The sequence below is a fragment of the Canis lupus genome, chromosome 35 (assembly GCF_048164855.1).
Source record: "Canis lupus baileyi chromosome 35, mCanLup2.hap1, whole genome shotgun sequence".
Classification (NCBI taxonomy): domain Eukaryota; kingdom Metazoa; phylum Chordata; class Mammalia; order Carnivora; family Canidae; genus Canis; species Canis lupus.
In genome coordinates, this window is record NC_132872.1 from 1,348,332 (window position 1) to 1,363,114 (window position 14,783).

Below are 14,783 nucleotides of genomic sequence, written 5' to 3' on the forward strand. Positions count from 1 at the left end.
TGTGATTAAAAATCATATACAAACTGCACACTGTGGTCACAAGAGTCAGCTTCCACAGAGCTGCTAGGCTGGGCCTTTGTACACACAGATAGTAGACATCCCTTTGTTTTGCCCCTCCTTCTCTTCTTCAGCAGTCATTCAATGACAAGCGTAAAAAGAACCTCTTTTCCCGAAAATTCCCCTTCTACAAGAACAAGGACCAGAGTGAGCAGGAAACAAGTGATGCTGACCGTAAGTATGTGGATCCAGTGGTCAACTGAAAATAAATGTAGAGGGACCTACTGCCCTGCAGTTGGTTGTTACCATGGAGACAGTTTCAAGAGCTGCAACAGGTTACTGATTGTCTTAACCAGGATCAACTTAACAGACATAAATTAATTTGTATGCCAATCTTAATTTTTGTGACACCTTAGGAATTCTTGATTTAAAGTAATTTTTCAAGTTATGTGTTTAAAATAGAATTATTTGATATAAGTGTTCTTAGAAGAAACACTTAGTGTAACCTCTGTATTTTAGAGGAAAACTATGGATACCTGAGAAGCTACTTACTGATTTCTAAGTATAGCATTGACAGTCTTAACAATAGATCTCCTGGAATCATTCCATTTTATCCTATGTCTTCACTATATGTAGACAACATGAATTTTACTTTTAAAATAGCATAATAATAGGAAACTCAAATTTTGCTTCTCTACCCTAAATCAGCCTCTAAGCTAGAACTTTCATTTCTTTAGTACCTTACATTCAGCTGCTAGCTTATTTCAAACTTTCAGAAATCTACAAAAATGCTCTAAAATATGTGCACCTGTAATGGTCTTGGAACTGTCTCTTATTGTAGCACCAATTTTATGCATTACTGACAACTATTTTCTTTGATTATCTTTTTATTGCTTGCTCTCTGGGAACTACTCTCTACAGGAGATCCCTGACGACATGGGATCAAAAGGCCTGAGTAAGTGATCAAAATACTCCCAAGTTATTTTTTAACCTCCATCTACAGACCTACCTTTTTCAGATACATTTTGAGATTCATGGTAGTGCCTTTCTGGCATGAGGAGGTATATGATTTAGATTGCTTTTAGACTTTTCATGTTAATAATGTGCTTGGGATTTTTATTTCTATAGTACATACCTTTTGTTTTTCTAATGCTCCATTTTTCACATGTCATTTGAAAAACTCATAATTACATTTTCCTTTTTGTAATTTTTACGGCAATTACTTTTGCTGGGGATTTTTTTTTAAATAAAAGACTTTTTTAAGCTTTTTAAAATAGTACTACCTGCCCTCATTATTAGAATGTAGAAAATAATCTTGCAGTTTTATGTCCCCAGGATTTTTTTTCGTTAAAACAAGTTAAAATCACTTTGGGTCTATGTTAGAAAAGCATTGCTATAATGTGAAACTATAAAATGCAATGAATCTTTAGTTAATAGAGAAAAATTGTGGGCCTCAAATTCAAATAGCAGTCAATATAGGGAGGTAGAAATTGTAGATCTCTTTTTCAAGGAGGTTGTAAGTTAGGGAAAGAATTATAAGAAATATTATCCCTTGTTTTTCCTTTAACCAAGATGTTGTCAGTGGTTTAGGGTTTTGTTTTGTTGTTTTTGTTAATTTTTTAACTGGTACTTAATCTATCAGATAAAACTTGGTAAAGTCATATATAGGAGTCATTCAGCAAATGAAGTGACTGGATGAAACAAGTCATTTTTAGCAAACAAAATTTTAAATTTAGGTGTTCTCAAATTGATTATATATGAAAGTTTACTGAATATTACTAAGTTATTTTAGGTGACAGTGACTCATAGAAGTAATCTCTTAGGCTAAAGATCTTTCCTATTTCCTAGGTAGTTCCTTCCATTTGGATTAGTAAGCATTTTGAAAACTTACTTTTGTAATCCACTGGTCATTAAAGATATAACCAATATTGGGGCACTTCGGTGACTCAGTTGCTTAAGTACCCAACTCTTGATTTTAACTTGGGTCTTGATCTTGGGGTTGTAAGTTCAGGCCCCACATTGGGTTCCATGTCCAGCATGTAAAAACAAACAAATGATATCACCAATATCTTTTAACTTTTCTAAGATCTACATTAATAAATGTTATATGGCATAGAAGGTTTTTTCCCTTGATTTATGCTAACTTTATACTGGAATTTTAATCTAAGATCTAGGTATTTTTATTCCTTAGCACTTAAAGGTTTGTATTAGAGTGAAGGCAGTATGCTTTATATGTAATTATTTCTGTAAAGACACACTTGGTTATTTTTGCCTATGCTTTTTTGGGAATTTGGCAAGAACCACAAATTTACTATCTTTGGGGAAATAATCATTAAAATCTTTAAAACTGGAAAATATTTCCATAGATTCTTAATGCTATAGAATTTACTTTGATAATGTATTTTAGAGGTAATAGGAATCAGCATAAGGACCCACAGATTTTTATTATTTGCTGAATCATTTGAGACCTGTAGAAAATTCATTGGAAAGGAACTAAATGAAGAATTTATTTACCTTATTGATATTGTTATGATGGATAATTACACCTTGACCACATCTTATTTGCATCTCTCATTTTGACAATTAGAACTTGAAAAACCTGGGATCCCTGGGTGGCGCAGCGGTTTGGCGCCTGCCTTTGGCCCAGGGCGCGATCCTGGAGACCCAGGATCAAATCCCACGTCAGGCTCCCGGTGCATGGAGCCTGCTTCTCCCTCTGCCTATGTCTCTGCCTCTCTCTCTCTCTCTCTCTCTCTGACTATCATAAATAAATAAAAATTAAAAAAAAAAAAAAAAGAACTTGAAAAACCGTAACTGATTATCAGACAGTATCCTTTAGAAAAGCATTTAATTTTCTGGACACAGTCTTAAGATCCCTTAAATGATGGGTTTTGTGCTTCATCTCATAGGAACTAACACAATTTATTCACCTGGTAACTTGATGATCAAATCAAGATTTAATTTGGAAGATACTGAGGGAGACAGGAAAATATCAGCAAAAATTTTAAACCTGGATTAAACAGATGACTGGCAGTTGACAGGGTGCCCATTATTATACAAGGGAAAATGCTGGGTAAGGGTGGTCAGGGACATTATTTGTAGCCTCGGTAATCTATATTCTAAAGTTCCAGTTACAAGAAATAAACTAAGCAGAATCCTGTGAGATTTTAATATAAAGAAATAAATGTGAGTTCTATAGGTATTCATCAAGCTTTATTGGAACAGGACTTATGAAGGGACTAAGACCAAAAGTCATAAATTATTTCAGAGAAACAAACCCAATGATGAAATGGAATAACACTGAATATCAAGAAAAATGTATGTCTATATGTAATTTCATATAACTTGTGAAAAAATAGGGTATTTAATTGAAGAGGAGAGAAACGAAAATGATACCCTAGAGCACTTATCATAGACATGAACTCCATGATTCTACAAAAAAGAGAGCTAAATGAATCATTGATTTGCCTTGTTAAGAGTGGAGGAAACAATGAGAAAATTTGCGTTTCTGATCCTAATTTTGACTAACAGACCTAAGTAGAAATCTGAGAGAATGCAAGTAAATCATCATAGCTTGTGAAAAGCTAGAAATAGAAACATGTGCAGCTTGTATGTCTTAAGAAGGCAACTTTGAAAAAGATCAAAAGGAAAAATGTAAGATTCCTTTAACAGAGACTAAAAGGAAATAAGTTCAGGAGGGGGCTAGATAGGGTGCTTAGAGGTAAGATCATGTATACAGTTTTAGACGAGATTTGTACTTTACAAGCTCAGTTTTTATAGCTTTCCATTTTGTAGAACACCTCAAAAACTCTGTCAGACATGTAGGAAAGAAATACGTATATGGAAGCCTTTCTTTTCATCTCAGAGACTTCTAGAAACAAAGTTGTGTGAGCTCTTAGATGCCCAAACCAGACTTATTTTTATTTGTATAAAGAATAAGAGTAGTAGTATTGCTTGAGATTGGTGATGTGTAGGTAGTAGTTAAGGAGAACAAAGAGAAAAGACATGATACATTCTCAGGAAGGAGTGTTTGATTAGAAGTGAGACTTGGTTAGAGAAATTTGAAATGGTTGTGGTCATGCAACATCATAAACAAAATCAAAACTAAAACTTGAAGAATATACCATGTATGTCAAAGGGATAATATCTTTACACAATGAATTTCTAACAGATCAATAAGAAACAGACTAATTCTTCATTTGATAACTGAACAAAGGCTATAAGAAGAACACTCAAAAGATAACAAATGAAATGAGTGTATAAAAATACTTAATGTCCCCAGTAATCAATAAACAAAATGATAGTTTCTATCCATTATCTTTACAAACATTCTTTTAAAGGAGAACTCAGTGGTAGAGTTGTATGGAATGACTAGTTTTAATATATTACCATTATGCATATCTTGGAAAGTGCATCTTTTGACCTACTAATTCCTCTTCAAGGAATTATCCTAAGGATGTAACCAGAGATAGAGATTAAGGTTAATATATCAGGAAATTTATTTTAATATTATTCAGAAATTACAGTCAAAAAAATTTTTGAAACCATCCTAAAATGTCTTACATTTGGGAAGTTATTAATGAATTATTTATTCATATTTTATCATACAACTTTGAAAATCATATTAAAACATGACATTGTTTTAAATGCTCATATAATTGAAAAAATACAAAACTACGTGTATTATCTCAGATTTATAAATAAACCTATATTTAGGGCTATTTTGAATAATGCTGATTTGAACATTCTTGTATTATGTCTTTTGGTCAACATATATATGCCTTTCTGTTGGGGAAATACTGGGAAAGGAATTGCTAGGTCATGCATACTATACATCTGTTGAGCTTTAGTGTAGGTACTGCTAAATAATTTTCCACAGTGGTTGTACCAATTTCGCCACCCCCACCAGTACCAATTTTGCCACCCCCAGCCCTTACGAGTTCCAGTTGTTACATTTCTTTTCTGTATTTGGCATATCTCTTTATTTTTTCATTTTAGCCATTCTGATGGATGGTAAAGATAGCCATTTTGGCTTCTTTTTGCATTTCTCTGATAAGTAATTATAGGGGAAAATTACAGGAAAAACTTGCACACCTTTTTATATGTTTATTGGATATTTGAATACCTTTTTTGATGAAGTTTCTTTAAAAATGTATTTTTAATTATCAAGGAAAAAAAGCATTTTACCTTTCTAATAAACTCCCAAGCCGTGATGATGAAGGGCCATGCTTTGAACAGCAGAATTTTATTATAGAGTTGCATGAAAAGATGCTTGAAAGAACTTGAAGAATTTGATTTCATAGCAACTATTAGTATATTTAGAGAACTTGAAATGAGTAGAAGACAGAAAAGAGATTTGTAGTAACTAACTTTTTACTATATAACATAGCCAAATATATTCGATAGTAGAAGAATAGTAAAATAAACCCTATTGAGTATTCAGTTGTCAACTCAGAATTTTGTTAATTTTGTTTCTTCTATACTCCCACTTTACCTTCCCCCTTCACTCACTCCATTGCAGTAACAAATGTTTCTCTCTTTTACATATTAGAGATTGTAGTATAATACTAATCCTACTATAAATTTAAGAATTTTGTGTGTCGTTCCTACTTCAGGGAATGAACTTTAAGGAAATGGGACAACGGATAAAAAGCTGTATAAATGAAGACATTCCTAATAATTACTGATGTTTGTGGAAAATAAAGCAAACTAAAATGTCTGAGTAATAAGTAGTAAATTATGATTTATCAGTTCAATAGAGCATTATACAACAATTTCAGATGATTGTTTTAAAATACATGTGATAACATGGGAAGAAATTTTTAAATATAAACTTTTAAAAAACATTTTACATGTGCCTGTCATGTTGTACAATCATAATTTTTAATGTCTCTGCTGTATTTAAAATATACATAATCATAATTAAGAAAGTTACATCCTTAACCTGAAACTAAGACAATATCTTATGTCAACTATACTGCAATTTTTAAAAAGCGAGAAAGAAAATTATATCTTGTTTTAACAGGTTAGAATAGCAGACTTATTTTTCACTATGACAGCAATTCAGGAACTATTACCTTCATTTGAAATCTTTAAATTCTACCACTCTCAGAACTTTTCAGTAGTGCATCTTGATTTTAGGAGATTCTGTGGGTGGTATGATACAGCAGATATTTCTCCTCAAGCTGTTTCCTTATCCTTTAAAATTTTTTTCCCTGCCTCATGTAAGAAATGTAAATTTCTCTTTCTCCTATGGAAAATTTTGTTTCTTAGTTTTTATAAATAATTTTTTTATACTCAACGGAAGATACTTATTGAGAGAATCAAGATTACATTTATATGGGGAGAGTACCTGGTATTTACCAAACAAGTTATAAAATGGGGTTGCTTTCAAGGAGATGCCAGGCAATTTACAAGTAAATGTATTTGCTTAATTTTTTTGTTTTGCAAAGCAGCCATTGTCAGTTTCATCAAAACAGAGTTTCTCAGAAATACTAGTCTGTTTTAAAATACAATCCCACCTTCTATAATTACCTTCCATTTGACTTTTTTTGAAGTATATGAATCTATAACATCTAAAATGTGTTATCCGTATGATCTCAAAAACAAGGATTTCATTTCAGGAACAAGAAAGAAGCTGAACTTAAAAAGCAAAATAAGATCACTTATTTTTTAAGATATCCCTTCATTAAAATGGGTATCTGCTCAAATATAACTTGTCTCTCGTCGGTCATTACTGTTTCATAAATCAAATGGTGTCAACTGCATTTTCTCTTTTTGGGTTCTGTGTCTACATTTGGACTAATTTAGGATCACTTTGCCCTGTTATATTCTACTGGATATTTGTCATAGATTTTGTTCATAAACTGTGTTGTACAAAAATGGAGCATTGTCCTTAATCACAGGTTTTTTTCCTTCCTAATTCCTATTTATTTGGGGGAAAAAACTTTTCAAAGAAAATCAGAAATGCTTTTTAAAAATTCTTTGAGTATGTGTGATTTATATCTCAACATTTGTAATGTCGCCTTGTGTTTATCTTGATAATTTGCTTTTTTAAACTCATGACACTGTTTTCTTTATTTTTTCCATTGTCCTCCAATTTCAGAGCATATAACTTCTAATGCCAGCGATAGTGAAAGTAGTTACCGTAAGTGTTTTAAGTTACTTGTTCTTTTGTAATCAGAAGTAATATATATCCTTTGGGAGGTTTTTGTCTTAGTGATACATTCAAAAAACTGAACATTAGATGCTTAATATTTTAAAATCAGGGAAAGCCAACTAATATCTATACTTGAAAAATAAAGTCATACTATATGTACAAAAGTTAATTTCCAAAATTTTAATAAATCTCTAAAATCCTTTTTACAAGCAGTGCTATTTGTGTACATAGTACACGTGTGTGTATGTGTGTGTGTATCTTTTACAAGAAAATATCTAGTTAAATGAGAAATAAACTTGTATTTTTGCCATTTTCTTTAGTAATTGTTTTTAATTTGAGAATTAAAGTGTTTTTCAGTAGTGCTAAATTATAGTTAGCTTTATTTCCTTTTTTATTCTTTGTCACCAGTATTGATCTAGATCAAGTTCTTGTTTATTACCAGCTTCTAGTGAACGTAAAAGATGAAGGAAAAATCTTCAACAGTTGCTCAAACAATAATACTGATATCTTTTTTGGTATCCTATGTTACATTCTTGTATATAATATTGTTAAGTGAGCTATACAAGCATGTGAAGTTTTTTTAACAGGTTTGGGCATGGGAGGAGGGGGGAAATACATGAATATTATCAGTTGTGGTATCTTAAAAATTAAAATTGCTTTTCTAACTTTTTTTTTTACTGCTGTCTAATATGAAAGTAATCTTGATTACAGATGAGTATGGCTGCTCAAAAGGTCTACCCTGTTAACATCAGTCTCTGATATTTTTCATGTTGACAATATATACTTTTAACCCTCATTTGATTGGTAGTTATTTTTTGCATTATAGTTACATAATTTTGGTTTTTTGGTATGGGAATGTGATTTATTAGTGTTTTATTAATATATAATTAGAATTCACCACAGAGTAGTTGAGTAGCTTTCCAGACTAAAAAAAAAAAGAAAGAGGTAATGAAAGTATATATTGTCTGTCTCATCATTTGCATGAATTATTAGGTGTGGAATTTCATATTGCATGTTTTTGTAATATGTAAACCATGTTTTACATACAATATTTTTTCAAGCAACTTGTAAGTATATATTTTATATATTATGATAATAAAACAGTAAAACACACTTTTAAGACAGGAAAGGACACTTTTAAAACAGTAAAATACACTTTTAAAGCCAGTATATACATTTAAAAGATCTACAGCTGCATATATATGATATAAACCAATGCCAAATTTAGTGAAAAATTTGCTGTGGAAGCTCGATAATCAAGGAGAAAATCCTCAAATATGTTATCCAACATTGTTTTCATTGAACCACTTGAAGTAAAAGTCCTTCCTAGTTTGTTTTCTGTACGTGTGTGTGTGTTGAGAATTAGCATTTTTAACTCGTTGAGTTCCTTTTACTGAGTCCAGATACAATTTGTAAAGTTTTTTATTGAGTATATTCTTAAGCTCTAAACCTTTAATTTAATCTTAGAGGACTTAATTTCTAAAGTGCTTTTAAATCAAAGCAAAATCTACTTTATTTCATTTACTATCTTATGTGATTCGTAGTTGGAGTTGAAAGGAAAGGATTTAGTTTTATCCAAAAGGTTTGGGTTGTTATTGATGTTTTTGAAGATCTAATTGGCCTTATTGAGAAATTCATAAATTGTGAGCATCCCATTCTAGAAGAAAGGAATGCTCTTATCTAAAGCTTTTTAAAACTCATTTTAAATGTTATTTTTAATTGAATAAATGAATTATTAGAACAATTAGTAAAGTTTTTTCATCAGTGAAATAGTAACAATAGTTTGACCTTTACATTAAAATTTCTTATTATAAGATAGCTGTAATTACAAAAATATGTATATATATCCTATTAAATATTATATCTGGTGGGATCAAAATAGCAGCATATTCTTAATAGCAGTAAATTACATAAATACACACTTATGTAGAACTGTTCTTTAAAGTATTAATCTTTAAGAGATTTAATAGCTTCTAAATAAAAAAGTAGTATCATGACATCACAAATTAAGGTTTAAATGGATCTAATTAGAATTTAAAAGACAGAATAACAGAAAAGTAGTTGTTAACACAGTTATATTTTGTTTTTACATTTATCAAATTTATGACTTCATAATTTGCCACTTCCTTCTTTAACTTAATCTTGCCACAAATAATTTATAAAGTATCTTTTTCCACATTTTTGCTATTTTCTCAGGAAAGTCCTAGTAATTTATATGTTACATATGAAGAAATAAATTAGCATTAGTTATCTTAATAGACTTTCTCATCTGTATTTTAAACTAATAGGTGGTCAAGAAGAATATGTCTTATCTTATGAGCCAGTGAATCAACAAGAAGGTTTGTGAAGCCTTTTGATGTTTTATAATCTAGAAAAATATGCCTCTTAGCTTAGAAAATAAGTCTGACACCTCAAAATAATGTTTTATTAGAATTTTGCTGTATATTTTTTTCTGTATATCTATAGAAATTTGTTATATGTATTTTATGAAACATGGTTTAGTTCACAGTAAGTTAGATCTGGTCATTTTAACTGTTTTATATTGCTATTTTATTTCCTCAGCAACTTCTTTCCAGTGCTCATGATTGCATCACTGCCCTTCAGTGACCCTTGTTCAAAATTTTGGAAACATCTTTGATCTTTCTCTGTTTCTCCTCTCCCTTGTCCAATCACTTTCTAGGCCCTATTTATTCTTCTCTCATATCTTCCTTACTTAAAACCTTCTTTTTATCCCTGCTACCATAATGTTAATTCTGATTCATACTGTCAATCTCCCTGCTTCTAGCATGATTCCTTACAATCCAGTGTAAAGTGTAACCCACTTTTTCCCCCCTTCTTTGATCTCCTTCCTAACAATTTCTACTTCAAAAAGGATCAGTAAACAGTAAACTGTCTTCTCATTTGTAATGAGATATTAGCAATGTATAGAAACACTATCTGCTAAAATTCTTAATTTAACTTGATTGAATTATCAAATGTGTGACTTCCAATAGGAGAGATTGACTTAAGTTTAAGATCTTAGTAAAGGGGAACACACCTGGGTGGCTTAGCGATTGAGCGTCTGACTTCAGCTCAGGGCGTGATCCTGGGGTCCTGGGATCAAGTCCCACATCAGGATCCCTGCATGGAGCCTGCTTCTCCCTCTGCCTGTGTCTCTGGCTCTGTCTCCTGTTGTGTGTCTCATGAATAAATAAATAAAATCTTTAAAAAAAAAAAAAAAAAGATCTCCGTAAAGGTTTATAAACTAGCAAGTTAGGCATCATTGGTGGAGAAAAAAAAACATTTTTTTATAATATCTAAGGATACTTTTGTTCTCTAAAGTACATTGTTGTTTGTTGAGTGTTTACTCCTTTTAACATGCAGTTTATCTTTATAGTTAATTATACTCGACCAGTGATCATATTGGGACCTATGAAAGACAGGATAAATGATGACTTGATCTCAGAATTTCCTGACAAATTTGGATCATGTGTTCCTCGTGAGTAAACCACATAAAAATTCTTAATTATTTCTTTATCATTTCGTCACCATGTATGGTAAAAAGAAACAGTACCATTTCTTTAATGATTTTATGCTAAGTTATCAGTTAATTCCTCCATATTTTGCTTTTAAGTTTCAATTAATTCCCATTGTGTTGAACTTTACAAGACAATTATTGAAGCAGAGAATGGATTTGTTGTGTTTTTAATACTAAACACATCCTCAAGTTATTTTCTATTAAAGATACAACTAGACCAAAGCGAGACTATGAGGTAGATGGAAGAGATTATCATTTTGTGACTTCAAGAGAGCAGATGGAAAAAGATATTCAGGAACATAAATTTATTGAAGCTGGCCAGTATAACAACCATCTGTATGGAACAAGTGTTCAGTCTGTGCGGGAAGTAGCAGAAAAGGTAAGCACCAGGGGTGCCTTACTGCCTCATTTGGTAAAGCTTGCGACTCCTGATCTCCAAGCTGTTAAGTTTGAGTCCCATGTTGCGTGTAGAAATTACTAAACATAAAAACTTTAAAAAAAAAAAAAAAAAACCACCAAAGTGATCCCAGAATATATTTTCTTTTTTTTTTTTTTTCAGAATATATTTTCTAATCAGATATGTTTTTGACAGTATAAAAGAATGATGGCAGGATCCCTGGGTGGCTCAGCGGTTTGGCGCCTGCCTTTGGCCCAGGGCGCAATCCTGGAGACCTGGGATCAGATCCCACATCGGGCTCCCGGTGTATGGAGCCAGCTTCTCCCTCTGCCTGTGTCTCTGCCTCTCTCTCTCTCTCTCTCTATCATAAATAAAGTTTAAAAAATTAAAAAAAAAAGAATGATGGCATAGAAACTTTTAATTCATTTTTTTAAATATAAATGTTATAGCATTGATCATTTTACTTAGGGTAATGAATTTATTCAACTGAATATTTAATTGTGGTGGCTTAGAAAAATGCATACAAAATAAAGTAGATCCAGGGGTACTTGGGTGGCTCAGAGCATCTGACTCTTGATTTCAGCTCAGGTCATGATCTTAGGGTCGTGAGATCAAGCCCCATATCAGGCTCAACACTGGGCATGGAGCCTGCTTAAGATTCTCTCTCCCTCTGCTCTTACCACCTCCCCACAGAAAAAAATAAAGCAGATAAAGATTAACAAAGAAAATGAGAACAGAAATGGTAACATGAATTTAAGAAGCGAGGTTATTATTTTAAGGCCTATACATTGCTAGAATAGACCTTGTATTTAGCAATAGCTTTCCAACATCTAGCATAATTAAAGAGCTAAGACCAACAGTGTTCATTAATAAAAATGAACCAGATGTTCAAGATACATGTAGTTGCTCCTGTCCTGAGACTACACAAAAATTCCTCCTGGATAGTCACACTTAATTAACAACAGTGTAAAAAATACTCAGCAGCACTGTAACAGCAACAGATTTTCTGAAAAATCCTTCAGAGTAGTCTGATGATATTAACATTGGGTTAAAGCAATTTTATGGTAAAGCCAAAGCATTGTACTCCAGGCACACTGCTATGGTTAAATTATTCTTTGGGCCTAGAAAATAAACATCAAAAATATTATTTTATACTGGGACACCTGGGTGGCTCAGTATTTGAGCGTCTGCTGTTGGCTCAGGGCGTGATCCTGGGGTTGGGATTGAGTCCCACATCGGACTCCTTGCTGGGGGCGTGCTTCTCCCTGTGTCTGTGTCTCTGCCTCTCTCTCTGCGTGTCTATCATGAATAAATAAAATATTTAAAAATATTTTATACCTTTAAAACTAGTAGTTTAAGACTCAGTAATGGAATACCTATAAAACATAAAGCAGTAATTCAGCATCTCAGTTTCCATCTATAAATACTTCTTTATACAAGAGGTTTAATTAGCTCTGATAAGTTTTAAAAATTGAAAAAATGGAAATGTCTAGTGATGCCAAGAATTTGGGAAAATAGGAAACTTAGGTATTATTAGTGGGGATATAAATTAGTAAAACTTCTTTTAAGACTTTGGCAGTATCTAATAAATGCTCATACCCTATGAGTCAAAAACTTCTTTTTTTTTTTTTCTAAGGATTTATTTGTTTATTTTAGGGAGAAAGAGAAAGCATGAGCAGGAGGGGCAGAGGGAAAGGGAGAAAGAAACTCAAGCAGACTCCATGGTGATTGTGGCTGCTAACTCAGGGCTGGATCTTCACAACCAACCTGAGCCGAAACCAAGAGTCAGATGTTTAACAGACTATACCACTCAGACACTCTCAAAAATTTGCTTTCTTGGTATCTAAGTAGAAATTTACTCAAGATGAACATGTATAAAGATGTTCATAGTAGTTCTTTATAATAGTAAAAAATTGGAATCAACAAAGGAGAATGATAATTGTTACTTATTCATGCAGTGTGCCGTATAGCAGCTGGAGTGCATAAACTAGATTATTCACTAGTGCAACATATCTACATTAATAAATCTCAGAATACAATGGTGAATGAATAAAGTTGCAAAGAAAATATACAGTATGATACTATTTATATAAACTAAAATAACAACAGGCTATACAGTTTATGGATACATATTTAGTGACATAAAAACATGCATGGGAATGATACACATCTACTTCTGAAGTATACAAAACCATTTTGCAGTGGTTTTTCTTTGGGAGGTGAGGGAAGGAATTTGTAGCTTTAGCTTTATTTATAATGTTGTGTCTCTTTTAAATTTTTAAAAAATGTAAAAAAACCACATCTTCACCCTACCTGAAAGATAATGTTCAAACTTCAAATTACTGACAAATGGAAAAGTAAACAAATCACAGCACGCTATTTTTTTTCCTTTAAGGTTTTTTTTTTTGTTTATTGTGTTTTGTTTTGTTTTTTGACAGAGAGAACAAGCAGGGTTAGTGGCAGAGGGAGACAGAGAAGCAGTCTCCCTCCTAGCAGGGAGACCAATGTGGGGCTTGATCCCAGGACCAGGATCATGACCTGACCTGAAGGCAGTTGCTTAACTGACTGAGCCACCCAGACACCCCACAGCAAGCTGTTTCTTACACAGACCATGTAGAGAAGAAAATATTAGAAAGTTCCACAAAGTTAGAAATATTATAAATGATTCGAAAATCAAAAACAGTAAGGCAGGGCAGCCCTGGTGGCTCAGCGGTTTAGCGCCGCCTGCAGCCCAGGGTGTGATCCTGGAGACCCGGGATTGAGTCCCACGTCAGGCTCCCTGCATGAAGCTTGCTTCTCCCTCTGCCTGTGACTCTGCCTCTCTCTCCTCTCTGTGTATTCTCATGAATAAATAAAATCTTAGATAAAAAAAAAAATGTAAGGCATAGCAAACTATAAATTTTAAAACTACCTATTAACTCTTATGTGAAAGAAAATATAAAATGAAATTATAGATTTTCTTAATGAAAATACATACCAGAATCCACAGGATACATTTAAAACAGTAATCAAGGGCACCCAGCTAGCTCGGTTGGTAGAGCATGAGACTCTTAAAACAGTAATCAAAGGAAAATTCATAGCCTTAAAAACTTTTCCAAACAAAATTGAATAAGAATAAATGCCAAGTGTAAAAGGCTAGAAAGAGAGAAATGGAGGACATACTGTAAATAAAAACAGAAACTATGTAATAAGCAGACGGAAGAAATAATAAAAATCAGAAAAACATAAATAATGAAACCAAAAACTGGTTGAGATCAAAATAATTGATAAACCTTTAACGAGACTGATCAGGAAAAAAAGAAAAGACAGCAAATTACCAATATAGGGAATGAGAGAGATGATAGAATATATAAATATTAAAAGAAAAATCAGAATATTAGGAGCAACTTTATACCACAAAGTTCAACAATTTAGATGTAATGGATAATATCCTTGAAAGAAACTACGTAAGCTCACATAAGAAGAAGCAGACCACTTGAATAGACCTGTCTACTAAAAGAGATTGATTTCATTTACATTTAAAAATCACAACAAAAAAATCTCCAGGCCCAGATGGCTTCGCTAATAAATTCCACCAAACACTTAAGGAAGAACTAATACCCATTTTTCTACCATAAAATTTAAAAAGAAGGAATACTTCCCAATTCAGTCTCTTGAGTCCAACATTACCTAACTTTCAAAACCTGAAAACACAGATGCAGAAATTCTAAACA

The 14,783-nt window shown here is 32.4% G+C and overlaps 1 protein-coding gene across 33 annotated transcripts in view; it reads left to right on the top strand.

Moving 5' to 3' along the window:
• The window catches only part of DLG1 (discs large MAGUK scaffold protein 1), a 237,583-nt gene that overhangs the window by 207,386 nt on the left and 15,414 nt on the right, over nt 1-14,783 (top strand). For 12 of the 33 annotated variants that reach the window (XM_072812003.1, XM_072812016.1, XM_072812004.1 and 9 more), the window contains 6 exons: nt 132-231; nt 7,103-7,144; nt 7,853-7,888; nt 9,445-9,495; nt 10,533-10,634; nt 10,880-11,052. In XM_072812003.1, the coding sequence (XP_072668104.1) occupies nt 132-231; nt 7,103-7,144; nt 7,853-7,888; nt 9,445-9,495; nt 10,533-10,634; nt 10,880-11,052 (504 nt within the window). Of the gene's footprint in view, nt 1-131; nt 232-918; nt 953-7,102; nt 7,145-7,852; nt 7,889-9,444; nt 9,496-10,532; nt 10,635-10,879; nt 11,053-14,783 lie in introns of all 33 variants that reach the window. The other 21 variants (XM_072812021.1, XM_072812014.1, XM_072812008.1 and 18 more) reach the window with 5 other exon arrangements.